This window comes from Colobus angolensis, unplaced genomic scaffold (genome assembly GCF_000951035.1).
Source record: "Colobus angolensis palliatus isolate OR3802 unplaced genomic scaffold, Cang.pa_1.0 Scaffold383, whole genome shotgun sequence".
Taxonomy (NCBI): Eukaryota; Metazoa; Chordata; class Mammalia; order Primates; family Cercopithecidae; genus Colobus; species Colobus angolensis.
The window spans coordinates 286653-312754 of record NW_012117188.1 but is presented as its reverse complement, the minus strand read 5'-3'; the positions used below and the strand labels follow the sequence as shown (position 1 = coordinate 312754).

Genomic DNA, 26102 nt, shown 5'->3' with positions numbered 1-26102 from the left:
ACAATCATCCAATTTAGTAGTAATATAGAATAGTGTCAAAAAAAAAAAAAAAAAGAAAAAGAAAAAGAAAAATTGACTGAGAAATTGAATTTACATTTATAATAGTCCCATATCAAGTAAAGCTACATGTGGCTGGTGATTAGATCAGCACAAGTAAACATTATCATTGCAGGAAGTTTTATTGGACAAAGCTGGATTAGAAGGATCAAGAATAATCTGTTATACTAGTTCAGGAACATAAGCAAAACAGCTCTTTGGACTAGAGGATTATTGTAAACCCACCCCTGACACCTGTTCATAGTAGAAACATATAGTATACATAGTAGAAACATGACCATAGATTGAATTGTAATAACTGTGCTCTCGAAAGTGGAAAATAATTTAGAATTGGAGTTAGTGCCTAGATTGGGCATTTTCTGATATGAAGTTCTGATTTGGCTTTGTGACTTGTATTTTGAGTCCAGTGAGTACCCTGGACCTCTAGCCCCCTGCACTGGCCTCCAGGTTTCTGTGACTTTTCAAGCCCTATCTTGCTTTCTTTTATGGGGGTCATAGTGGGATGGATGATTATGAACTAGTCTCTAAAGTGCAACATTTAAGAGGAATCTTCAGAGATCATTAAGTTAACTGCATATTCTTCTGCATGCAAAATGCTAATAATGTTAGCTACTATTCAAGCATTTACTATGTGTCAGTCACTACCGTATTCCTTATGTGCATTATTTTAAATTCTCACAATAGTCTTATGAGATAGGAATAATAATTATCTTTATTTTAGAGATGATGACTGTAAGGCATAGAGAAGTTAAGTTATATACCCCATATCACACAGCTTAGGTGGAACCAGGATAGACCTACAGAGAAACTTATTCCAGGGTGTCTACTCTTTTCCATTATGTTATGAAACGCTTCCATATTATCTATCAATGGATGCTTTAAACTCTTGGAAGATATCTCCAGAGGTAGTCCATTTCAATGCTAACTATTAGATACAAGCAAATAAGGAGTTTTTTTTTTTCCCCCAGCTTATTTTTCTATCCCAGACCTTCCTTGACAATTATTTCAGTTGTAGTCTTTTTTTTTTTCTTCTAGTACCATCTACCTTAGAGATGTCTTTGAGAAAGGCATCATCCTGTGTTCAGTGGCCCCGTGCATTCATTCAGTCTTTCTCTTGAACTCTTTCATTCTATTGTCTAGCCTCTTTGACCTTTAAACTTTTTACATATTTCTCTAAATGTGGTGACTGAATGTCTGTTTTAGTACTATAGTATCTTAAGCAGTGGGAGGCATAACCAGAACCCTATATAACATAGTCAATGGCATCTTTTTTTTTTTTTTTTTTAAATAAAGAACTCTTAGCTCATCTCCTTTCTTTTGAATTGTAGAATCTGGATTAGAGCTTGTCTCTTAAAGCTCTATGCTAGTGTCTTCACACTCCACAGTGCTGTATATTCTCAACCTTTCTTCTCCCTGGTGATTTGAGTTTTGACTTGAGTTTTAGGGAAGATAGAACTATAAATATTTAAAGTACTAATAATGATTCCCTTAGGCATCTTAAATTTGTTTTGGATTTAGAAGCAGGGTGGCAAAGGAATATACCTCTTGCTTTTCTGTTTATAATTTTTAAATTATATAATTTACAACAAATGTTTTACATAGAGAAGTAAATGAGTATGTTTATTGTGAATTTAAAATAAAATCAAATTGTCCTTGGTGTTACTTATTTCTAGACTCTGCAAAAGGGAAACATTAGTCCTTTTTGGCAAAGTTTTTTTCAGATGTGTTCTAGACCAAGGGCCCCCAGCCCTCTGGCCATGGACCTATACAGGAACTGGGCTGCAGAGCAGGAGATGAGTGGTGGGTGAGTGAACATTACTGCCTGAGCTCTGCCTCCTGTTAGATCAGCCCTGGCATTAGATTCTCATAGGAGTGGGAACCCTATTATGAACTGTGCATGTGAGGGATCTAGGTTGCTCACCCTTATGAGAATCTAACGCCTGATGATCTGAGGTGGAACAATTTCATCCCAAAACCATGCCCCCACCCAACCCCCGTCTGTGGAAAAAGTGTCTTCCACAAAACTGATCCCTAGTACCAGCCAAAAAAGTTGGACCACTTTTCTAGACAAACTTATGAGTTGTGTAAAACCATAGAGGTGATCACTTATGTGTGTTTTTAACAAAACCAATATGAACATTACATTCATATTTCTTTAAATGTACAGCCATTTGCATGCTTCCCCACAAAGCTGTGACACAGTTGATGCTGGCTGTATCTTCCTACCCCTCTTATAGACCTGGGTATCTACTTGGGAAATATAGTGCACATGGGCACATATTGCCACACGTGCCAGACAGATGTTTCTCTTTTCAGTCCAGACAGTGTTATTTCTGGACCTCCCTCTCTTTGAGTGAGGGTGAAGTCTTCCCTGATAAGCTTTACAAGTTCAAGTGCAAAACCAGCCAGGGAATGACTCTTGGGTGTTGCCTTCCATTTGTATGACAAGGAGTAGCAAGGATTCTTGAGTCTTCCAAAGGGAACTAATTGGGCTGTTTCTCAGGAGGAATCCTATTATTGTGTTCAGCTCTCAACTCCCTATGAGCCCCTCTGCTAGTCTTCTGTGTGCATAAGCTACCATCCAAGTTTCTCTGGAAATGGCCTATTTCTATTTTTTTTTTTAAGGAGCCTATAATAGAAAACCTCCCCATCCAATGGGGAGGGATGAGAGTGCTTCACTCAGGAAACTGTTGATGCTTTGTCTCCTGCAAGCAGCCTGGCATGCACGTGCTGTCAGAAAAGGTTGTCTGACTCAGCCACTGAAGCTGCTGAGGCTGCCTGTGACTGAAATAACCTCGCTGCTGTGGATTTCTTTGTGCTGTCAGGCTTGTGCCGTGGCTAGTTTACAAGACAGCAAAGGTTTACCCAAGGCTCTTTCAACTATTTTAGTTAACTTCAGCTTTCAGTCAAAATAAGTATGTTTATCATGACATAAATATACTTACTTTTATTGTATTTATATTGTGGTATGTTTGCCTGTAAAAGAATTGTTTAGATGATATGATATTTGCTGCACACAAATATTTACTATAGCCTATGTGGTTTATGAAGTACAATATAAATTGAATATCGGTGAACCCATCTAATATAAGAATTAGAGGTTAATGAACATATAGAAAATAATTTTCAAAAGTGATATCCTAAGACTTATATTTACAAGAGCCAGGCTTCAGGGAGCTGCATCTTCTGTGTTCTGTACCAGTGCCTGGCACGTGGCATCGTTTTAAAATTTTTAAATTTTTGTGGGTACATAGTAGGTGTATATATTTATGATTATTGGGGTGTTCAGATTTTTAATTTCTTTCTGGTTCAATCTTAATAGGTTGTATATAGTTAGGAATTTATTCATTTCTTCTAGGTTTTCCAATTTATTGACATATAGTTGCTCCTATTAGCCACTAATGATTCTTTGAATTTCTTACCAGTTGTAATGTCCCCTTTTTCATCTCTCATTTTATTTGGGTCTTCACCTTCACCCCCACCCCCACCTTTGTTAGTCTGGGTAAGGGTTTGCCAATTTTGTTTATCTTCTCAAAATACCAACATTTTGTTTCGTTGTTCTTTTGTATTTTCTTCATTTCAAATTTATTTCTGCTCTGATCTGAATGTCTTTTACTAGTTTTGGATTTGGTTTGCTCTTTTCTAGTTCTTTAAGTTACATCATTAGGTTATTTCTTTTTCTTTTTTGATGCAAGCACTTATAGCTATAAATTTTCCTCTTAGTAATTTTTATCTGATGAAATGTTCCATAGATCTCTATTAGGTTCATTCTGTAGTGCAGATTAAGTCCTATGTCTCTGACTTTTCTTCCTGAGAAATCTGTTCAATGCTGAAAATGGGGTGTGGAAGTCTCCAGCTGTTGTATTTTAATCTGTCTCTCCTTAGCTCTAATAATACTTGCTCTATGTATCTGGCTGTCCCAGTGTTGGGCGCATATATATTTATAATCATTGTATCCTCTTGCTGAATTGACCCCTTTATCATTATATAATAAGCTTCTTTGTCTCTTCTTACAGTTTTTCTCTTGAAATCTATTTTGTCTGATGTAAGTATAGCTACTCCTGTTTTGTTTTGTTTTGTTTTTTGTGGGTTTCCATTGGCATGGGATATATTTTTCCATCCCTTTATTTTTGATCTCTGTGTATCTTTATAGGTGAAGCATATCACTTGTAGACGACAGACCACTGGGTCTTATTTTCTTCATCCATTCAGCTACTGTGTCTTATTGGAGAATTTAGTCCATTTACAGTCAGTGTTGTTATTGATAAGTAAGGACTTACTCTTGCCATTTTGTTTTTTTGTTTTGTGGTTGTTTTGTGGTCTTCTTTCTTTCCTTCCTTCCTGTCTTCCTTCTAGTGAAGGTGATTTTTCTCTGGGGTGCTTTGATTTCTTGCTTTTTTTTTTTTTTTTTAATGTGTCTGTTGTGGTTTTTTTTGTTTGATGTTAGCATGAGACTTGAAAAGACTGTCTTATAACCCAGTATTTTAAATTGATGAAAACTTAACATTAATTGCATAAACAAATAAGCAAAAAGAAAACTAATACAAACTGCTTTTTTTTTTTCTTCTTGAGACAGAATATTGCTGTTCTTGCCCAGGCTGGAGTGCAGTGGCAAGATCTCGGCTCACTGCAACCTCTGCCTCCTGGGTTCAAGCGATTTTCCTGCCTGAGCCTCCTGAGTAGCTGGGATTACAGGTGCACCACCACTAATTTTTTTGTATTTTTAGTAGAGACAGGATTTCATCATGTTGGCCAGCTGGTCTCGAACTCCAGACCTCAGGTGATCCACCCACCTCGGCCTCCCAAAGTGCAGGGATTACAGGCATGAACCACTGTGTCCAGCCAAAACTCTACACTTTTACTTCATCCCTATGCTTTTTAATTTTTTGTTGCTCTTGATTTCTTATTGTGCTATGTCTTGAAGTTATTGTAGTTATTCTAATTGGTTCTTTATTTAGTCTTTATGCTTAAGAGTGTTTACACACCACAGTTACAATGTTATATTAATAATATCCCCTCTTTTTGTGTGTGCTTATTATTAGCAGTGAGTTTTGTATCGTCAGATGATTTCTCTTTTGCTCATTAACATCCTTTTTTTTTTTTTTTTTCCAGATCAAAGAACTTCCTCTATCACTTTTTGTAGGACAGGTCTGGAGTTGATGAAATCCCTCCAATTTTGGTTGTCTTGGAAGTTCTTTATTTTTCCTCCATGTTTGAAGGATATTTTGCCATATATACTATTCTAGGGCAAAAGTTTCTTTCCTTCAGTCCTTTAAATATGTCATGCTCTCTTCTCCTGGTTTGTAATGTTTCCACTGAAAAGTCGGTTGCCAGACATATTGGAGCTCTGTTGTCTGTTGTTTCTTTTCTCCTTTTCTCTTACTGCTTTTAGAATTATTTATCATTGATTTTTTGGAAGTTTGATTAACTCCCAAAAGGTAGCTTTGGAGGTAGTCTTCCTTGGGTTAAATTTGCTTAGTGTTCTATAACCTTCTTGTACTTGAATGTTTATCTTTCTCTAGGTTTGGGAAATTTTGTTATCCCTTTGAATAAACCTTTTACTCCTATCTCTTTCTCTACCTCTTCTTTAAGGCCAGTAACTCTTAGTATTGGCCCTTTCGAGGCTATTTTCTGGATATTGTAGGAGTGCTTCATTGTTTTTTTTTCTTTTGTCTCCTCTGACTGTATTTTCAAAAAGCCTGTCTTCAAGCTTAGTGATTTTCTTCTGCTTGATCAGTTCTGCTATTTAAGAGACTCTGATGCATTCAGCAGTATGTCAGTTGCATTTTTCAAATGTAGAATTTCTGCTTGATTCTTCTAAATTATTTCAATCTGTTAAATTTATCTGATAGGATTCTGAATTCTTTCTTTGTTATCTTGGATTTCTTTGTGTTTCCTCAAAACAACTATTTTGAATTCTGTCTGAAAGGTCACATATCTCTATTTCCCCAGTATTGGTCCCTGGTGCCTTATTTTGTTTGGTGAGGTCATGCTTCCCGAGATTGTCTTGAGGCCTATAGATGTTTGTTGGTGTTTGGGCATTAAAGGTTTAGGTATTTATTGTAGTCTTTGCAGTCTTGTCTTGTTAATGCCTTTCCTTGGGAATGCTTTCTAGGTATTCAGAGGGACTTGGGCTCCAATCATAATTGCTGTGGTTTTTGTAAACTTGTAAGAGGTATTGTCTTGATGGCCTTAGTTAATACCCAGAAGAATTTTCTGGGTTACCAGTAGATACTGCTGTTGTTTTCCCTTACTTTCTTCCAAACAAGTGGACACACTCTCTCTCTCTCTGTGCTGAACCCCCCGGAACTGGGGGTGTGGTTATTCAAACACACCCCTATGGCCACCACCACTGGGACTGTGCTGGGTCAGGCCTAAAGCACTGGATTTTGCCCAAGGCCTGCTGTAACTACTACCTGACTACTACCTATTTTAACTCAAGGCCCTGGGACTCTACAATAAACAGGTGGTGAAGCCAGCCAGGTCTGCGTTCTTACCTTTAGAGCTGTGAGTTCCCCAAATGCTGTCTGATTTTTGGTTCTTGTGATGGTGCTTTTCTGTGTACAGATAGTTGTTAAAATTTGGTACTCCTGAGGTGTGGACAGATGGCTTCATTTCCACCATCTTGCTCCACCACCTCTCTATCTCTTTTTAGGGGATTGATCAGAGGAAAAGATCATGGGTGTGTCTGCTGTCCTGCCAAGCAGACATGTAGTGTTTCTGGTTGGTGAATGAGGAAAGGTAAAGATTGCAGTGTAACTGATAATACAAATTTTCATTTTAAATGTTTATTTTGGAGGATAATGAACATATACAATAGTAACCAGAGGAGTATAATGTACCTTCCTGAGCCCAACACTTTAGCTCCAATGACTATCAACCCATCCATGGTCACTCCTGCCCCATTCACATCCCCTCTCTTTGCCTTCTCCCTCCTCTAATTGATTTGAAGCAAGTACCAGATATTACAGTGCAAAGATAGTTTAAGGAAAGTTCACTGATATTCAAATTCTAGTGTACTAGGTATTTTTATAGGTTCTGGAAATATAGCAGTGAAAAAAAAACAAAATTCACCGCTCTCATGATGGAGTTTACGTTCTGATGGTCTATGTTGATAACAGGATGAATAATAAGTAAAATTTGTAGTATATTTGATATTGCTAAGTGTTAGGGAAGAAAAACAAAGTGTGAAAAGGTGCCTGAAATGTCAGGGAAAGAAAATGAAACTTAGGGTGGTACTGTGAAAGGCCTTGGTGAGATGACTTCTGAGTAAAGACCTCAAGAGAGTGAGGAAGCTAGATTTGCAGCTAACTGATGGTGGAGCCTTTTAGGGCCAAATGAGTAGTATGTGCAGAGGCCTGAGGCAAGAACATCCGTCGTGGGTTTGGAGAACAGGGATGACAAACTATTTTCATTGTATGGTCGTAGGGTATGGAGTCTCGAGAATTAACTTTCTTGAGAGTAATGGCAGTATCTTTTTCAAAGACTTTGTGACTTTTGACATTGGAGCCTCCTGGTATTTGTGACTCTGGCCCTGTTTGGAGAGCTTTGTGTTAATAATTCATCATACATTATCTTAGAAGTGATCAAGCTGGTTGTTTTACTTTACAATAGAAGGTGGGAACACAGTGGATTTTAACCAGGTGACTTAAGCACTAAAGTGTATCCTATGAACATTTAATTTACATTATTAAGCAGGCCAATTAATGTATCAGTGTTTTAGAGATTTGGGCCATCTTGCTTCCTGCTTTAGAGAAATGAAAATGCCTTAGGAGTAAGCATAATTCCTTCCCTCTTAAATTTTTGTTGTTCTTTAGACTGCTAATCCCTAATGATACAGTTTTAAAAGCAGTGGAACTCATAATTTTTCAAGAGACAATAAAAAGAAAGTTGGGGTAGGAAGAAAAATGAAGCTTCTGTCCATATAAGACAAAGACTTCTCACCATGTTGAAAAACGTCATTAGATTCCATTTCAAGAACACACACATCCATACACAGGCTCATTCCTGTGTGAAATACATTCACACATAAATATCTCTGACATATGGAGGCATATTTGTGAGAACTTGGCTGAAATGTCAGATTTGGCATTCACTGTGTGAACTTACTATGCTAGATGCTCTTTGCTGCACTTTAGAATTTACCTGGTTAAAGCTCTCTATTTCAGTTAGCTACGTAGAATGAGGTTAGCAAAAAACTGTTCCTAATCTTCTTGAATCTACCCACATGGGCCAGTTGAGTTGAACACTTGACACAAGTTCTTTTAAGAGAAAAAAAAAAGTGTCTGTTTGATACAATATGGAAAAAATAAATACCTTCCTTCCACCAACCCTCCCTGAAGAATCCTTCATCCTTCGGCAGAATACTATCACCTTCCTAAGTGTTAACTTTTGGGATGGATGTGGTGAGTAATGGATATCATTTTACACGGTTTATTTTTTAGACATGTTAAATTATATAAAATCTTCAACTTACATTTATTTTCCTTATTGTTTTTCAGTTATAATATTTTACTTGTGCTTTTGGACTTTTTTAAATTGATTACTAAATCATTCTTAAAGAGATCTGTAAGTTCTGTGCCACATATTTAGCCAGGTATAGAACGTTTTGAAAATATAATATCCTAACATAAGCAGTATTTAAAGACAATTCATTCGTTTCCTTGAGTTTTCATGAAATGCTAGGTTGGTTTGAAAATATTTGGATGCTAATGAAGATGTACTCAATGAAGACATATTGTAGTTGAGTAGTTTGGCAAAATAACCTAATAGAATTACTGTTATGTTAGTATTTGCTGTTTCTACCAAGGAAGCAATAAATATAAAAATATGGACTTGAATGAATGCCTAGTATTAACTTACTGCATTATTTTACATACGCTTGTATATTAACAAATATAATTCTTAGCTTAATGACCATTTGCACCCAGAAGAATAGCAGAATAGAAATAGTTTATTGGTGATAAAAATGTATTACACAAAGTGCTAATCTTGACATTTTATTTCTTGTTGCTTGGTAACAATGCTGCAGCTATGTGAGAGTGTTCCATTATCTCAAGTACAATGGACTTCATTGCATTGTGGGGTAAAAATACCAATTACAGCAAGTCATTTGTATGCCATTATCCTTACAAAATTTTGGAGCTATTTTTTATAGTTTGTATAGAGATCCTAAAAGAAAGTCATTTAAATAATATATTCCCCTTTCTTGATGGATCGGTGAATTTTATCCTATCTATTTTTGGCTTTTTGTCTTTAGTTATAGTTTTTCAGGCCTCAAATTTGTGTTTTTATTAACCTGTATTATGTAAATCCAGGCTTTTAAATGTTATAAATATACACATTATAAGTGATGCTTCATTGTCCTTGTTGAACATCTTTTATCCTTGACCACTTAAGAGAAAAATCTGGGCGGAATTTTTTGGAATTTTTTTGCCTCATGAAACATAGGGCATATTCCTCATCCTTCTCTAATATAGAACTTGCTAATTCAGGACATCAGGAGAGCCTGTTGAACTAATGTGGTTTGTATTAAATGAGAGGATGATTCATGTTGTATAGAACATTTTTTTCCTCTGTAATATTGGTTCACAGTTATTACTTACAAGGATTGACAAAATACAGTCCATGGCCTGTTTTTGTACAGTCCAAGAGCTAAGAATATTTTTATATTTTGAAAAGACCATTTTTTTAAAAAAGTATGTAACAGTGTGTACCCTGCAAAACCTAAAATATTGTTTAATCTTTCACAGAAAAAAGTGTGCAGACCCTTCATTTACAGCATAACTTCTATTTCTGTAGTCTGAACATATTAAGTCACTCAGTATTTCTTAAAGGACCAACATACTTAAGTAGAACTGAAATAGCTGGTTTGAAGGCAATGAATAGAAAATTAGAATAATGTGAATTTGTATAGATGCTGAGAAATGACTGCAATTTTGTGGGACTGGTTATGGGGCGTCTATGAAGGGAAGATCTTGTGCAAGCAATTTGTGTATCCAGCTCTAGTTACTACCATCTTTTAAAAGCACAATGCCTCTGTCAATAGATCTGACATTAATATGATGTAATTACATATTGATGGACTCATTAGAAGCACTTGCCTTTTTCTTGATTATTTGACTTATACTTGAGGGCCAGTTTCTCATGTATAGAAATGTACAGCCAGGCCATGTGCAGTGGCTCATGCTTGTAATCCTAGCACTTTGGGAGGCCTAGGAGGGTGGATCATCTGAGGTCAGGAGTTTGAGACCAGCCTGGCCATCCTGGCCAACATGGTGAAACCTCGTCTCTACTAAAAATGCAAAAGAAAAAAAAAAATTAGTGGGGCATGGTGGCAAGCACCTGTAATCCCAGCTACTCAGGAGGCTGAGGCAGGAGAATTGCTTGAACCTGGGAGGCAGAGATTGCAGTGAGAGGAGATTTTTGCCAGTGCACTCCAGCCTGGGCAACAAGAGCAAAATTCCATCTCAAAAACAAAATGAAACAAACAAACAAACAAAAAATGCACAGCCAGATGAATGTCAGTAACCAGGATAATAGGTGGAATCTCCTCCAGCCTGACTAGTGTCCAGCACGTGGCTGTAGCTTCTGCTGGCTGGCAGAGTTTCCAAGAGCTACAGAAATAGTCCAGGGTTGAAGTCATGCTGTGTTCTTGGGGTTTGGGAGAGCCTTATATATCTGATTTTTCATCTGTATCATCAGCATCTTAGGAGGAGGAAGGCAGTGATGGAGAGACTTTGAGGATGGTGAGACTGATTACTTTGTTTTCCCCCCACCAGCTTTCTAAACTGCCTTGTAACTCTCTGTTTTCTTTTTGGTCAGAAACACTTTTGTAAGACTTATTTATTTCTTATTTGTTGGTAAGGTAAAGCCTCAAATCAGGAAGTTTAACCAGGGTAGCAATGTGCTTTCTGGTCTTGCACAAGTTCTCTTACGCAGCAGAAAAGGACTGAAACAGCCAAGGTTAGTGATAAGTGGCAAGTCAATTATTTAGCTCGATTCACTTAACTCCCCTTTCTTATAAACAGTGTTCAGAACTTCACACTTGAGCACCATTTCTGCAGTACTATGTGTTTGATATTACTTTGCATAATGCTTTGGGCTTTTCAAATCACTTTCACGTATAATATCTCATCGGATCCTCTAATCACCAGGTGAAGTTGGAGGAGAAGCAGTTTTGTTACAATATTGTAAATGAAAAAACTGACGTCGATAAATTTCTTGGACTAGAAAACTAGGCAGTTGAATGGCTTCATGAAAAGGACACTTAGAAGACTTGGCTTAATCCTGAGTCCCTCTGTGACTTTCTGGTTACTCTGACAATATTGAGGCTTTATTTCATGATATGTATAAAGAGGAATTATAAAAATCTGAATGTAGGTAGGTATATAGGCATTCGTAGGAACTTGGATTTTAAGTGCATTTGGAAAGGTCATAATTTTAGTTTGCATGTTGTATGTAGAACAGACTTTAGAGGCACAAAGGGCAGACCAATAAGGAGACCGTTGTGATCTAGGTGAGTGCTTGATGGTGGCTTGGACTTGAGTGGTGGAGAGAAGGATAGAATTAAGAGATATGGTATGTTGGGAGAGGAATCTATCCAACATGCCCATGCCTTAGATGTGGAGAGCCTGGATAGAGGAAAGGTAGAAATTAAAATTACTCCTACACTTGGCTTGAGCAATGATATATCACTTACTGAGATGAGAAACCTTGAATGAACCTGTTGGAATGAATCAAGAGCTCGCTTAGGGTTGATTGGCTTCTTAGGCATTCAATTGGTAGTGACACAGGTGCAGATGGATATGTTATGTGTAGTGGTCAGAGGGGAGGTCGGGAAGGTACTTACACATTTGGGGATAATTCACAAATACTTGAGTTAGGGTTATGGAATGGAAAAGATCACATAGGGAAAGAAGCTCTGGGACTAATCCTGAGGTGTCTTATCTTTTTTCTTTTCTTTCTTGTTTTTTTTTTTTAACAATCTGAGATTAAGATTTGCTTCTCACTACTTTTGCAACCTTAGACAAATGACTTTAGAATCTCGGCTTCCTTACAGCCTCTGTTGTTTGCTCATTTCATGGGTTTATTTTGAGTATCAGTAGGATAGAGCATTTCAGTGTGTTTTTAAAGCTTTGAAGTGCTACATTCTCACTTTAATCCCTCCTGCTGCTTTAATTAATAAACCCTAGATGACTGTTGTTCTCATTGACCCAGTGATGCCCAGTGATGATGACTATTGAACTACATTATAAATGGCAGGTGGCAAGGCACATCCTCTGTATCCTTTCCCTGTCTTCCAAAGTTCTTGATCTAAGAAAATGAAAATTCCATAATGCCTCCAATTCCTAAAATCTTAGTGCATGATCAAAAAACTAAATTTTGTTTTAAAAATATTGTTAGCTTAAATCCTTCAGAAAACTAGCCAGTATCTGAAGTCCATAAAATCAACTTAAACATGCTGATACCTTACATCAAGCAAAAACTAGAATGACTCTTGAGGGGAATATTATGGACACTTCAAGAGAGGAAGGTTCTTATAAATCTGTCACTTCATTAGCTTGAGTTGTACACCCTCAAATTGATGACCTCTCTCTGCCTTTGTATTTGAAGTATGGAGCATTAGTTAATGACCCATTTTATCTCTTTTTATACTTTGGCTCAAAAGATTCACATATTTTGGTTTGGGATGAAGAGTAAAGTTATTTTCTGCTTAAAACTTGCTCGTGCTGAATAACCACTTGACTTTTTTATTCTTTAATAAAGAAAAGTTTACTTAGCTCATGATTTTGGTGGGTAGAAAGTCCAAGACTGGGCAGCTGTGTATGGTGAGGGCCTCATGCTGCTTCCACTCATGGCCTAAATTGGAGGAGGAGTGGGTGTGCACAAAGAGATCATGTGATGAGAGAGGAGGCAAGAGCTATTTGACTTCTTTTGAACAAAAGTCACATCTGTTGTTGTTCTTTTGGGCGCGTAAATAAAGAGGGCCTCAGATATTGATGCTTTCTGTTCACCTGTGGGCATACCAGTCCGTGAACAAAGAGGGACTTAAGGTTCAAAATGTAAGTTATGTGGAAGGAAGTATTTTCTTTTCTTCCTTATGATAGCTTTGCCTTATTGAATTTTTATAGAATTATGAAGACATCTTTTTGTTTTTGGATGGAACAGTTTAAAACAATTAATAGTTCCTAAGACTAGGAACTAAGAATTACTTAACTGTTAGAATGTAATGGTCTTCTGCTCTGTGGTTTATTCCATGAAGAAATCAAGTTCACTCATGTCTAAGACTAGAGGTTACCTTCTCTGATTCAGCTTTTTCAAGTTTAATGATAATACAGTGTTTCTGCCACTGAGTAACAAAGTCCACATTCAGATTCTTCAGCCACTCATGTCCAAATGTATACGTCACCTTCTCTCTGATTCAGCTTTTGAAGTTTAATGATAATATACAGTGTTTCTGCCACTGAGTAACACATTTGGGTTCTTCAGAATTCTAAGTACAAATCCCACCTGAGGAAAGTTAAACTGGAATGTGAAGAACCCTGCTACCTTTTCTGTGCCTTCTGTGAAAAGGATCTGGGTCATTCATTTAAGGAATCTATTTTAGTTTCCTTAATAATTGCAGAAAAGGATACAAGTTTTGCCATGTATTGTGAAAAAATTCTGTTCAGTTTTGAATTTCATTTTAAATTTTGGAAAAACTTTGCCGACACAGACGAAACTCAAGAAAAATTTGTCGTTATTACCAAACTCAGACGAATACAGGTTAACTATAAAAAGCTATGAGAGGCCGGGCGCGGTGGCTCAAGCCTGTAATCCCAGCACTTTGGGAGGCTGAGACGGGAGGATCACGAGGTCAGGAGATCGAGACCATCCTGGCTAACATGGTGAAACCCCGTCTCTACTAAAAAATACAAAAACCGAGCCGGGCGAGGTGGCGGGCGCCTGTAGTCCCAGCTACTCGGGAGGCTGAGGCAGGAGAAGCCGGAGCTTGCAGTGAGCTGAGATCCGGCCACTGCACTCCAGCCCGGGCGACAGAGCGAGACTCCGTCTCAAAAAAAAAAAAAAAAAAAAAAGAAATGAGGGAAAAAAGTGATAAATGTGATTCATTAAGTGATAAATGTGATTCATTGACCCCTTTTGTTAATTTTTGTCTTACAAACAGATTGTTTTCATGTATTAGTATAGTTTGAGCATGTAGCATCTGGCAGTCTCCTAATATTAGAACATATGCAAATATCTGGCCTTTTACTAGGCCCCTTGAAAATCCAGGTGCACAACCAAAAATTAATAAAAGTGAGAAAATGTAATTGCCAATGTGTTAAGTTTTTTTCTGGCGAGAAGCCACAATAATCAGAAGAAACTGTCCCAGCAGCATTAACTAAAGTGAACTCTCTTGAGAATTTTTTGAAGTGTAAAGGACATCATATTTCCTTTTTTGTTCAGTTAGCTCTTACCATTTCTGATAGCTTTTCCAAAATTAGGTTCCTCATTCCACAGAATAAAAATTTTGAACTTCTGATGCAATGCTTTTATTTCCAGTGTACCCTAGGTCCTTTGACAAATAACACATCCTCACATTCTCTCATGAGATCACATCCTTCCCTACCCTTTGCCCTTGACATTCCTACTGCCTAGAATGTTCTCCCTCTTTTTGTGGCTGATTTTCTGCCTGGTCAGTGGAATGTTCCCTCTATTGTTGCACTTATTTTCATGTTTTATTGTGATTCTCTGGTTACCTGTCTTCTCCATGAAACTGTGAGCACCTTGTAGGACCTCGTCTTACTCATCTCAGTAGTCCCAGTATGTAACACAATACCTGGGACATAATAACTGCTCATTAAATGATATTTAAGTCACTGAGTCAGCAGGTTCAAAACATACACAACACTTCGCAGGCTTAGAAATGTTCCATGGATTTTACTTGATTGACATCATTGTCCTGCCATGGTCTAAGAAAGCAAAAATGCCTTGTGTTCAGTGGTTCTTCCTGATGGTTTTATATTTGAGGCCATTGTCAGTCCTGCATTGAGAGTCTTGATAATGTGCCACCAACTGTTCTGTAACTCCCTTATTACTGTGACTAGTTTCCTCTGACTTCTCTGAGATCATTTTATCTCAAGGTGTGTCTTTTAATATTGGCTGGTATAGTGTGTCTCACTCAGTAAGCTTTTATTACTCTGCAAAAGCAAAACAAGCCATATGGTAGTTACCTAGTTATACAAAGGGTTATAAAGTAATAAATTGGCAAATAAACTGGCCTTGTAAATTCAACAGCCTGTTTGGTCAGAAAAGGATGGATATAGCAAGTACACAAGTACAGAGGGGTATTGAAGATATGCTGCGTGGCATGGAATTAAAATCATGTTTTCCATTTAACCGATATGTCCAGTAAGATGATGTTAATCTAGAGTGTTCAATATCCAGAATAGTTAGAAAGATACTACACAATAATGTGCATACTTTATGGTCTTGTAATAGAATATCTAGGAACTAGTATAGACTTAACGATCATGCAAGTGCTGGGAAGAATATTAGACTTGATTTACAGTTCAACTTTTTCATTTTAAAGGTGAAATGACTTTAGGTGATTCATGTAAGAATGTAGTATTAGATGATGTTAGGGCTGAAACCACAAATCTATGTCTTCTGACTTCAAATCCAGTACTTTGTTTATGATACTGTCTTATTTTTTTATCCATGGGAAAGCTCAGTGAAATACATGGCATTAGAATTATATGGGCTAAAATGTCCCTTACTAAATATTGACATCGATAAATTGCTGTTCTTTATCAACCATTCCTACTCTTCTTTTAATCATCATATTTGATCACCAAAAGTTAAGACTTTTCAAATATGGTGTTGAGTTTTGGGGATGAGTTTATATGCCAGGAAGATATTTTGGATTTGGAACCTTGATCAGCTTTACTCATGGTAGATTTCAGTCATTGTCTGAATGATGGCTACTGTCAACCATAAATAATAAGATTCAGAAGATATGATTAAGTGTAGAGTTTGAGTACAGTCTGAGGGTAGCCACGCAGGAGACACTCTATAAACAAATGGGGTTAGCATGCCAACATTGAAAAGTTTTCACTCATAGAGGCACAGAAATTCTAGCAGTACTACAACATTTTCCATATGAGACCAGATAATATGTTGTAATGATTTGACACAAGGAAGGTTAGTTTATTACTCCATGAAGAAGGGTAGTGATCTTAAGGGGGTCGTATCTCTAGTGCTGTTTGGTCTTTCTAATTATTTATAGGAAAAAGGGCAGAAGTTGCAGCTGCATGCCAAGAGACCCTGGCTGCACGGCCACACTCCTCTCAAGGGTCAGAATGATTTAAAATTCCAAGAGCTTTAAGTTTGAATTATTTAATTTAACACCAGAATTAAGACTTGCCCTGTTTTTCCAGTGATGACTAGATGCTGAAATTCAGTGAGTTAGGAAAACCTGAACCAAGTGGTGCCAGCAGTAAAACTGATTGTGCATCCCCTTACTTGTACTAAGAGAAGAGCCATATGATCATAATGCTAAAATCATAGTTGAAATGTGATAAACATGTTTGAATTTCTTTAGGACTTAAAGATCTAGTTTTGAAAATTGAACCACAGAGAGGAATAAATATTTTGTTTTAAAGTTTATTTTTCCGTTTTATATCTACCTCATATAAATCAGGGAAAACAAACATGGCATCTTAATTTTCTTAATGAAATATGTAGGATTCTACTCTACTTACTGCTCTGTAGAAATGAAAACGTGGAGGACATTTAAAAAATGAAATGAATAAAGTAAAATTCTTCTAATGCACATGCTAAACAATTTTAAATTTAGGGACTGTTGAGTCATTCTCATGCTGAATTCAAATGAAATCTGTTAGATTTAGGCCATTAACTGTGTTCTGGAAATGCTAGGGTTTAACCCAATCCCATTTTGCATTTTATGTGTTAAGTGTTGTATTCCTGCATTATAAAGTGCTTCAGGGATGATTAACAGCCTCAAATTGAAGGAAATAGTCTTAGAGTAACATTTTAAAGTTGAATTGGCACTACTAATAGGCAGCCTTTCTGTAGCTGTAAAAACCCAACACGAACTTTTTCTCTTCCTGTTTCTCTGTGGCTCTCTTCACTAGAAAATGTTCCTCGTTTAATTCTATTAATTATATTATGTCTCCCTGTTTTCCTTGGGGTATATGATAATGGTGTAATTTTTTAAAAACTATTACAGATAAGACTGGTGCTTTGAATGAACATGTTAGATGTATTTTAATTCCTTTGGGTAACTGTATTCATTTTAATTATTTCTCTGGATTTGCTACAGTCTTAATGAAGTTTCTTTTTTAAAAGAGATATGACAAATGAAATCTGGATATTTAAAATATTACCTGAATGTTAGTAAGTCACACATAAGGAGAAGATTGGCATTTCTGGGCAAACAAAAAATGTTAGCAGCTGGGCATAGTGCTGCATACCTGTAATCCCAGCTACTCAGGAGGCTGAGGCAGGAGAATCTCTTGAGCCCAGGAATTTGAGACAAGCCTGGGCAACATAATGAGATGTCATCTCAAAAAGTAAAATAAAAATAAAGTGTTAGTCTAATCAATGCTGGTATTTTGCTATTTTAGCTTGGTTTGAGAGTCAGTGGAAATGAAAATACTTGTCTTAAACTGCTTTTAATTTTTTTAAACAATTCTTCCACATTACAAAAACTATTGGGATGGTATATGAAGTAACATTTCTACCTTTTTCAAATCAATATTGGTCAGAAGTTGTATAATATAAGGATTTAATATGTAAGCTATTAATTTTGCTGCTAGTCAGTTTTAACAAACTGAGTTATTTCAGATAAAGCTTTTCCTCTAGAGTTCAGACTGCTTTATCCATTTTTCACATCCTGCATTTTAAAATGAGGCATTGTAGGGAGGAAGGACTGTTTCTGTTTTGTATTGAGGTACATTATGTTGAAGGTGCTATCACCAACTCTGAGACTGGACAGCAAACAGAGAAAGGAAGACTCTTGGTGTTTGGAAGTACTTCTGTCATGTAATGGTCTTTGTGCTGGTGGTTAGCTAAACCTTTCTATTTGCATTTCAAAAAACTATTAGGCCAGGTATTTTAGGATATTAACTTTACTCCCTGCTGAAGTTCATTCGGTTAACACTTGCCCATTTTATTTCCCTAACCAGTAGAGATCATTTTCTGTCTTCATTGAATTAGCTGTTCTTTCTGGCCTTGGATCAGTTTCCAGTTTGATAAATGTGCTGTTTAATTTTTACCTGTTTTTTTCCCAAAGATGATTTAAAATAGCTTGTAAGACATAAATATACATGATAGCATCAATTAGGAACAGAGCTATAAGAATGAAAAGGAATGGTAGAACTGTACAGTGGTTCTAGGATTGGACTAAAAATTGATACTATAATGATAAACATGAGTGAGGCCTGGGATGCTAAATAAAAATCAAAGTATTTATATAGTTAATAGTACATATAAAAGAAAGCTGATGATCAGATGAAATACAACTATTCCTGCTACTACAACCAGACAATTTTATGTCAGGCACTATGTTTTAATGGTAAGAAATAGCTCACTTGATTGCAAGAAAGAAAAACTGACTCTTTATGACTGTGGTATAAAGGTAATTGGTTTGTTCTAGGGGCATACCGTTCTTGGGGCATTTAAAAGAGTGGTTCAACTCCCTGAATATGGTTGTCACTTCTTTTGGTAAATACTTGGAGGCATGAGCATCAGATTGTCTTCTCTCTTAGAGAAAGGGATGCACCCAAACCCTTGCCCCTTAACTATAATGCTGACTTCCTTATCTTCATTTAAAGCCTTGTAAATATGTTGACTGAACAGGATAGGACAAAGACATCAAATCGTTAGAGCAGGGGTCTAGGCTAGAGCTAGGGGACGAGGGTGGACAGATGTCTGTGGAGTAATTCCATGGAATCTCACAAAGGATTTTATACCTAAAGAAAGCTTTGTGTACCTGAAATGACCCATGAGATTCTTAAAGTAATACATGTACCCTCAAAAGTTAAAAACCACAGCACTGAAGACTTCCTCCTAAGGCTTTGTCAAGCCACCATATACTTACGGTTCTTCAAGTATTTGTCTACCTATCTGTACACCAGAGCATATACCTCTTCTGTTTTCTTCCTTGCCAAATCTAGTAGGTGCTTAGTTTGTATTTGTTGATTTTAAGGGAATGAGCTCAAGTCACATTTTCCTGCTATGTCTTTAAGACTCTTATGTGAAGGGCTGGGTCAGAGGCTCTGTGGAACTACATGCTGTGCTTTTTTCCTGGCCTACTTATGTTCTAGCCTGATCACAAATTAATAAAGATCATATGACATGATTTAATTGGAGGGAAGACTTAGACTGCTGTCCAATTGTTTTCTCTCTTTATGGCCATCTAGACCACATATATAATAATCCATTTTAGAATACTGTTGTAGATTGAGCCCTCCTTTTGAAAAGGAGTATATTTGCCTCTCAGTTGACACCTCTACCATTTTTCTCTTGACTATAATTCTGTTATCGTATCTTCGGGCTCTTTAAGGGTCCTGGGATATAGATGTTGTAGGTCTACAGCCTAGAATTGGTGCAGAGAATCTGGATATCTCTTCTTGGAATTGAATTTCTTCATAATCATACTAGTTCTACTTACTTTTTTCCTGGTGAAGTCAGAAACAAAATGAAATTCAACTGCTCTGTTTTTTCCTGTCTTCTGCCCAAGCAGTAGTGATTGTCATTTTCAAATTCTCCAGCAGCAGCAGCAAAGACAGAATCACCCCAGGAGCCACCCTTTCCTCATCTTGAGCATTTTGAGGAGTCCTCATCTCATTCTGATTTTGTATCTTTTGATAGACCTCTTAAGGTTTCATAACTTTCATTTGTCCTAGGTCATATGTGTCTCTTTTGTGGGAGCCCTGATAAAATATGAAGAAACACAAAGCTATCCATGTTGTTACACTCATTTCTTATAACCATTCTCTTCCTTATCAATATAACCCATGTTCATATTGTCAGAATGGAAGTTTTGCAATCCTCATCTTTCAAAAGCCCATTTGTCATTTTGAGTTTCTGACCTTTTGATCCTGCTTCTCTTTTCTCTGAACTTACTGAAATCTTTTCTTCAAAGATCAGGATATATTTCTGTGTATGTTTAGGATTCACTTCCTGGTCTATTTCCAATTCCAATTTTACATTGTCATTTTTTTCTCAATATTTCTGTCATTTCTACTTTAGCAAGCAATTTATTCTTACTGGTTAGAGGTCCTGAATCGTGGTTTCTCTTACTGTTTTATTCTGAAGGCAATACAGAAGTTACCAGAAGGCAATACAGAGTTATCAGCAGACTGTGATGAATAGAAGATGTTCAAATAATTGGTGTCTCTTATTTGAGCCAATTTTTGTCACTTCTATTACAAATATACCATCTCTGTCTTTGGGCATTATATAACTATCAGTGTGATATTCTTTCTCCCTTTAAACTCACTTTAAGTATTCCTTACCACACTTCATGCCTAGGTCAGTGGCATCCCAGTTGTATGCATATTTTCTTGACAGAACATGCTTTTTTGTTATGTTTATTTTTCACTGGGCATTGTGGAATGTCTGTTGGCATGAGATCCCATCTACTCAATTTCAATAATGACTATGCAATCATATGTACCACCATTTTAAAGGTTGCAAATTTGTTGGTAGCCTCTCAACTTTTCCATCTTTGTGCGTTTCCTTATAGACATCTAAGACCATCTGTCCTTGGCCCTTTTAGCTTTCATACCATTTTCTTCCATTTTTTTGTATTGATCCTATCATTCCTTAGCATGAAGCCTAAGAATATATTCACCTTCTTGCTCCTTTGGATTTTTTCTCTTCAGCTGAATCTTTGAGAAAGATGCCTTACATGCTGACCTCCCCTTTCTCTACGTTGCCTCTTGTTTTAAAAATTGTTTTTTTGATACATAATAGACCTGTATGTTTTCAGGGTACCTGTGATAATTTAATACATTCGTATAACATAAAGATCAAATCAGGGTAATTGGATATCCATTACAATATTTATCTATTCGTTATGCTAAGAACATTCAAATTATTCTCTTCTAGCTGCTTTGAGAGGTACAGTAGATTATTAACTTTAGTTATCCTATTGATCTATTGAACATGAGGTCTTATTCACATTTTCTCTTCATTTTACTCATTTTAACATCCAGAGCACCTCTGCATTTAACTTGTAACTTCTCTTATTGCTTATTGTCTCCCCCTTCTATTTTTCTAGTCTTCCACAGCTACTTTTTCTCCCCTCTCTTTTGGAGTTAATGTTTCTCATGATTCTAGATGTTATTGCTTGTTTTCTGATTTTTTCTTTTCTTTTTGGCAAAAGAAGCACGTTCCTCCTAAACTTTTTTGAAACTTAAAATGAGTCAGGAAGAAAGCCTGGAATGTGAGTCTTCCCCTTTCTCCCCCTCAACAGCCCTTACTTTGTATCATACACAGAGTTTTGCAGGTGTGCAGCATTTTTCACCTAAACACCATTTAGGGTTGGGCCCGTTTTTGTGTCTATAACAGATTGAGGTTGTCACTAAAATAAAATAAAAAATGAGGAAGTTATTGCCTTGTAGCTCTTCTTTTCCCTTACCTAGATATAAGTAATGTTTGCCAAGCAATCACAAACACATTGTCACCAAGGGATGAATTCTTATCCTTCTCTAAGCTTTAAATTAAGTTTTCAGAGTTATAAAGTAGGAAGAGTGCAGGGCAGAGAAAGCAACCTTTTAAAACAAAGTTCAAATCAATAACAACATTTCCTAGTCTCTACTTTTCTGTTAATGACTGAAGATGAGTACCAATTAGAGAAGCCTCAAATGTCTGGATTTCTGGTTGTAGCAAGTGGTGGGACATGAGATCTATTCATAGTGCCATGGAAAAGTCCAGGTTGTTCTTAGCTACCTTTCTTCCGTATGGATCTTGCCTGAGGACACTTAGATCTGCCCATTGCTTTGCCCTGAGGCTTTTTCTTTGTCCTTTATTCTGTCTTACCCATTTCTGACTTCAGGAGGAAAGCTCTGCAGTCTTTGGTAAGGGATCTGGGAGTCTTTTATTTTTATGTTTTTCCTAACCAGCTCATTTTAGTCATCATTTTCTCATCAGGTTTTCCAGTAATGCTCATGTTATCACCTGATCTCACTAGACTTTTTAATCCTTCCGTTGCTTCTTTCTTACTGTTCTCAAGATCACACAAAACTGGCACTGAAGTCAGTCCCTTCAATAGCTAGCATTAAGATAGTTCTGCCTCTTCATTTTTTTTTTTTTTTTTTTAACTCTTTTCATAGATTGTCTGAAAACATGTTTTCTTCTTTTGGTTTGTACTTCAAATATTTTCTTTCTTAGCTCTTAACTCCACTAACCAACTCTGAGAAAGCTTTGATTTTTGTATAGATGTTTTCAATACTGTTGAGTGTTGTTATTTTGACAAATGCTACACATGCATTTTCTACAGTCTGAAAGCCATTCATATTAGGATGACAAAACATGTAATTGTTTATGTTTAGCGAGACTCTTGCTTATCAGAGTTGTTTTACCAGGACATATTCATTCTGTTAGTTCTGAGAGTTATGATGTAATTGTCCTTGGTAATGAAGCTTTGTCTTGATTTGTTGTTTTCTGTTGAAACATTCTTTGATGGAACCAAAAGAAAAGAGTGACGGGTTTCCATCAGCATTTTCAGTTTAAGTGAGCAATACTGATTTTTTTTTTCTTCCTTTTTTATTATGTTCCTTGCCCCTGCTAGAGGGTGAGGCAGGAAGACCAAATAGGAAGCTGCTGTCTCAATTGTAGCAAGAGATTTGAGGGCCTGACCTTTTGGAGCAACATTAGGCGTGAAAAATAATTCGCATTATTATTTTCAAATATACAGGCAAGAAGATTTTCCTTAGTTTAGCTCATAATGTGACTGCTTTTAGGGTTTAGAAACTTCAGTTTTTCTTAGAATCTCTATTTTCTTTTTAACATGCCCTCTTTGGTACATGTCTAACTAATTGTGAGATTCATCACATGCTCCACTTATAATCTCCTAGTTTTAGAAACTTAGTGTTTATCGCATCTTTTGAAAAAATAACATTGTGGGTTTCCCTTTTGATTATAAAAGTAAAAGGAAAATAAAAACAACTTGTGCTGTTACCCAGAGATAACAATTCTTAGCATTTCCATGTGTTTCCTTTTATTTTCTGTAGGTATATAAATAATTGTCTATGCTAAAGTGCATTTCTATAAATTTTTATTTACTTATACAAAATCTTGATTTTATGAAACATGAAATTATGAGATGTCATTAAATATTATGAGTGCATAATGTTGATTAATCACATGGATACACCATGTTTATTTGACCATTTCCCTATTGTTGACCATTAAAGTTGTTTTCATTATTATAATAAATTTTGGGGTTAGTATTTTCATGAATAATAAATCTTCATGTCTATCCTCAGGATACTGGATTAATGTACAAACACATTTTTAAAGTCACGAACTTCTTTGAAGGCTAAAACTGAATATGTAAAGATGTGAATGAGCCCTAATGGCTGAAAGTTCCAACCAGTTGAAGAGGTAGCAGCAGTGCTTAGCTGCTCTGCATTCCTCACAAACACATTGAATAGAAAATACTGGAACATAGAGAGTTTTCAAGGGGAGGACATAGAGTGCAGTGGCAAGGGGTCTTCGGCCCCACTTTCCCTGTCTCCTCACTCATCCCCAGGTGCCTCTCTACCCAGTAGTTCAACTTGGATGCTGACATGTTTTCTGATCTTTCCTTGGAATTTTTGTTTGATTTTGGTCAAAATTTTTCTGTTTATCAAAGATGATAGCTTTAATCCACCATGTCCTTGCCTTTTTCAGCTATTTGTGTGCATTGCACAATGAGTAAAATGTCTTCTGTAAGCCCTGGTATTCTTGCACTGTGGGAAGAGCCTAGTGAAGGCATATAGTAGTAGAACAGCGTAAGAAGGGCTACTTAACCTCACAGATTTCCAGATTTCAGTGAATAGTTTAGGAAACAAAAATCAATACAACTGTCCTTGTATAAGTCAGTTCATGGAAGCAAACAATTATTTGCTTTAGATACTGTATCTGTTAAGCTGAGTACTCACAACTTAAAGGTATGTGTGTTTGTGTGCGTGTGTGTCACCAGAAAGCTAATTCTTTGACCACAACAATGTCAAGTTTAGTTTTGCTTGATCCTTGTTATTTTGAACTGTTTTATGTTGATAGAAAAATTGTCTTTTAAATGAATTCTAAAATAACAGACTAATGTGGAGGCATTTCATGTTGCTATGATATGACATTCTTGGTGAATGACTTTGATTCTAATTAAATTGAGTATTTCTAGTTATTAATTAATATTTCAGTTTTGAGTTTCCATATTGGAATTAATTATCTGTCTCTAAGTAAATTATTTCAGCAATTGCAGTTGTATCACAGTCCCAGGAAGCTAACAAGAATAATTTACAACTGTTACAAATAGCATTCGTATCTTTATTTAAAAAGCTCTTCAATTGACCATGCAGATGTTATTACAGATTTTTGTCTTTGATATGATAAATTTCCCATTAATTTAGGAAAATCTGTGTTTAAGGAATGTACTATCAAGTTTTGCATAGTTGAGCTGCAATTTGTGAAAGTTCAAGCAGCCATACTGACAAACCATTTAACAAATTTGTAACTGAGACTCTTTTAAGCAAAGGCTAACTTCTGGAGCTCTATGGTCTGTATTTTCTGTTCAGAAACATGCACTTGAATTTCTTCTCTTTTGTGGGTCCAGGAGGTGTATAGACATTACTCATATGTGTACATATACATACATAGATAAATGTTCATATTCTGTCATATATATTTACATCGTGTATCCAGCCTAAGTTGTATGTGAAGATGTATATACTTTTAAAAAAATTAAAAATATTCACTTTAAGCTTCACTAACTTTGAAAGAAATTTCTGTTTGTCTAGGTTGAAGAAATTGTGGATATTGGAGCATTTGCTCCAGAAGACATCCATATTCCTCAGATTTATGTGCATCGCCTTATAAAGGGAGAAAAATATGAGAAAAGAATTGAGGTAATTGACTTAGCTGCTTTGTCAGTATTCACGGATCCAGTTACAGAGATAATGCATCCTTGAAGCCATTCCGGATGATGGGGGACTGGAGCTGAGGAGAAAGTCTGGTTTTGGATCTTAGTAAGAGCTTCTCATGTGTCTTACCGTAATGGGGATATGATGGTCTATGCCTCTGTGCAGCCTGACAGTGCCTTGTCATCACAAGATGTGTATCACCATGTCATGAGATTCTCTAGGCTGTGTCTACCAGGCTTCTATTGTCCTAATTTATGATGTATAGTTTTTCTGGCTGTCTTAGAGGGGACGTAAGAATAATCATGTCTTTGGTGGTTTTACCCCTGCTGAAGTCTTATCTTAATGTTTGGTTGTTCAAAATTGTCTATCTTGAAGGTGCTTTGCACTTTTCTAGAGTGCAGAATGTCATTCTAATTAGCTTCGGGCTGTGGGTAGCTGGTGAGTATGAGATTGTGGCAAGGAATGTAGGTACCAGGAGCGTTGAAGGTATTCTAAGGCCAGTGTGTTTGTCCCTGTTTCATTGCTGTACAGGAATACCTGAGACTGGGTAATTTATAAAGAAGTTTATTTGGCTCACACTTCTGTGGGCTATACATGAAGTATGGCACCAGCATCGGCTTCTGGTCAGGACCTCAGGAAGCTTTTACTCAGAGCAGAAGGAAAAGGGGAAGCAGGCATGTCACATGGCGAGAGAGAGAGAAGGTGCCAGGTTCCTTTAGACAACCAACTGATGTGTAAACTAACAAAGGGAGAACTCCTGCATTTCCAAGGGGATGGCACTAAGCCAATTCATAAGGGATCTGCATCCATGATTCAACACTTCCCACTAGGCTGCACCTCCAACATTGTAAAGTACATTTCAACCTGAGATTTGGAGGGGATACATATCTAAATCATCAGCCAGTGAGA

At 36.6% G+C, this 26102-nt stretch overlaps 1 protein-coding gene across 2 annotated transcripts in view; it reads left to right on the top strand.

The window, feature by feature from the left end:
- Window positions 1–26102, top strand: part of OXCT1 (3-oxoacid CoA transferase 1) — a 138387-nt gene that overhangs the window by 31654 nt on the left and 80631 nt on the right. For both annotated transcript variants that reach the window (XM_011954462.1, XM_011954461.1), the window contains one exon: window positions 25071–25178. In XM_011954462.1, the coding sequence (XP_011809852.1) occupies window positions 25071–25178 (108 nt within the window). The remainder of the gene's footprint in view (window positions 1–25070; window positions 25179–26102) is intronic.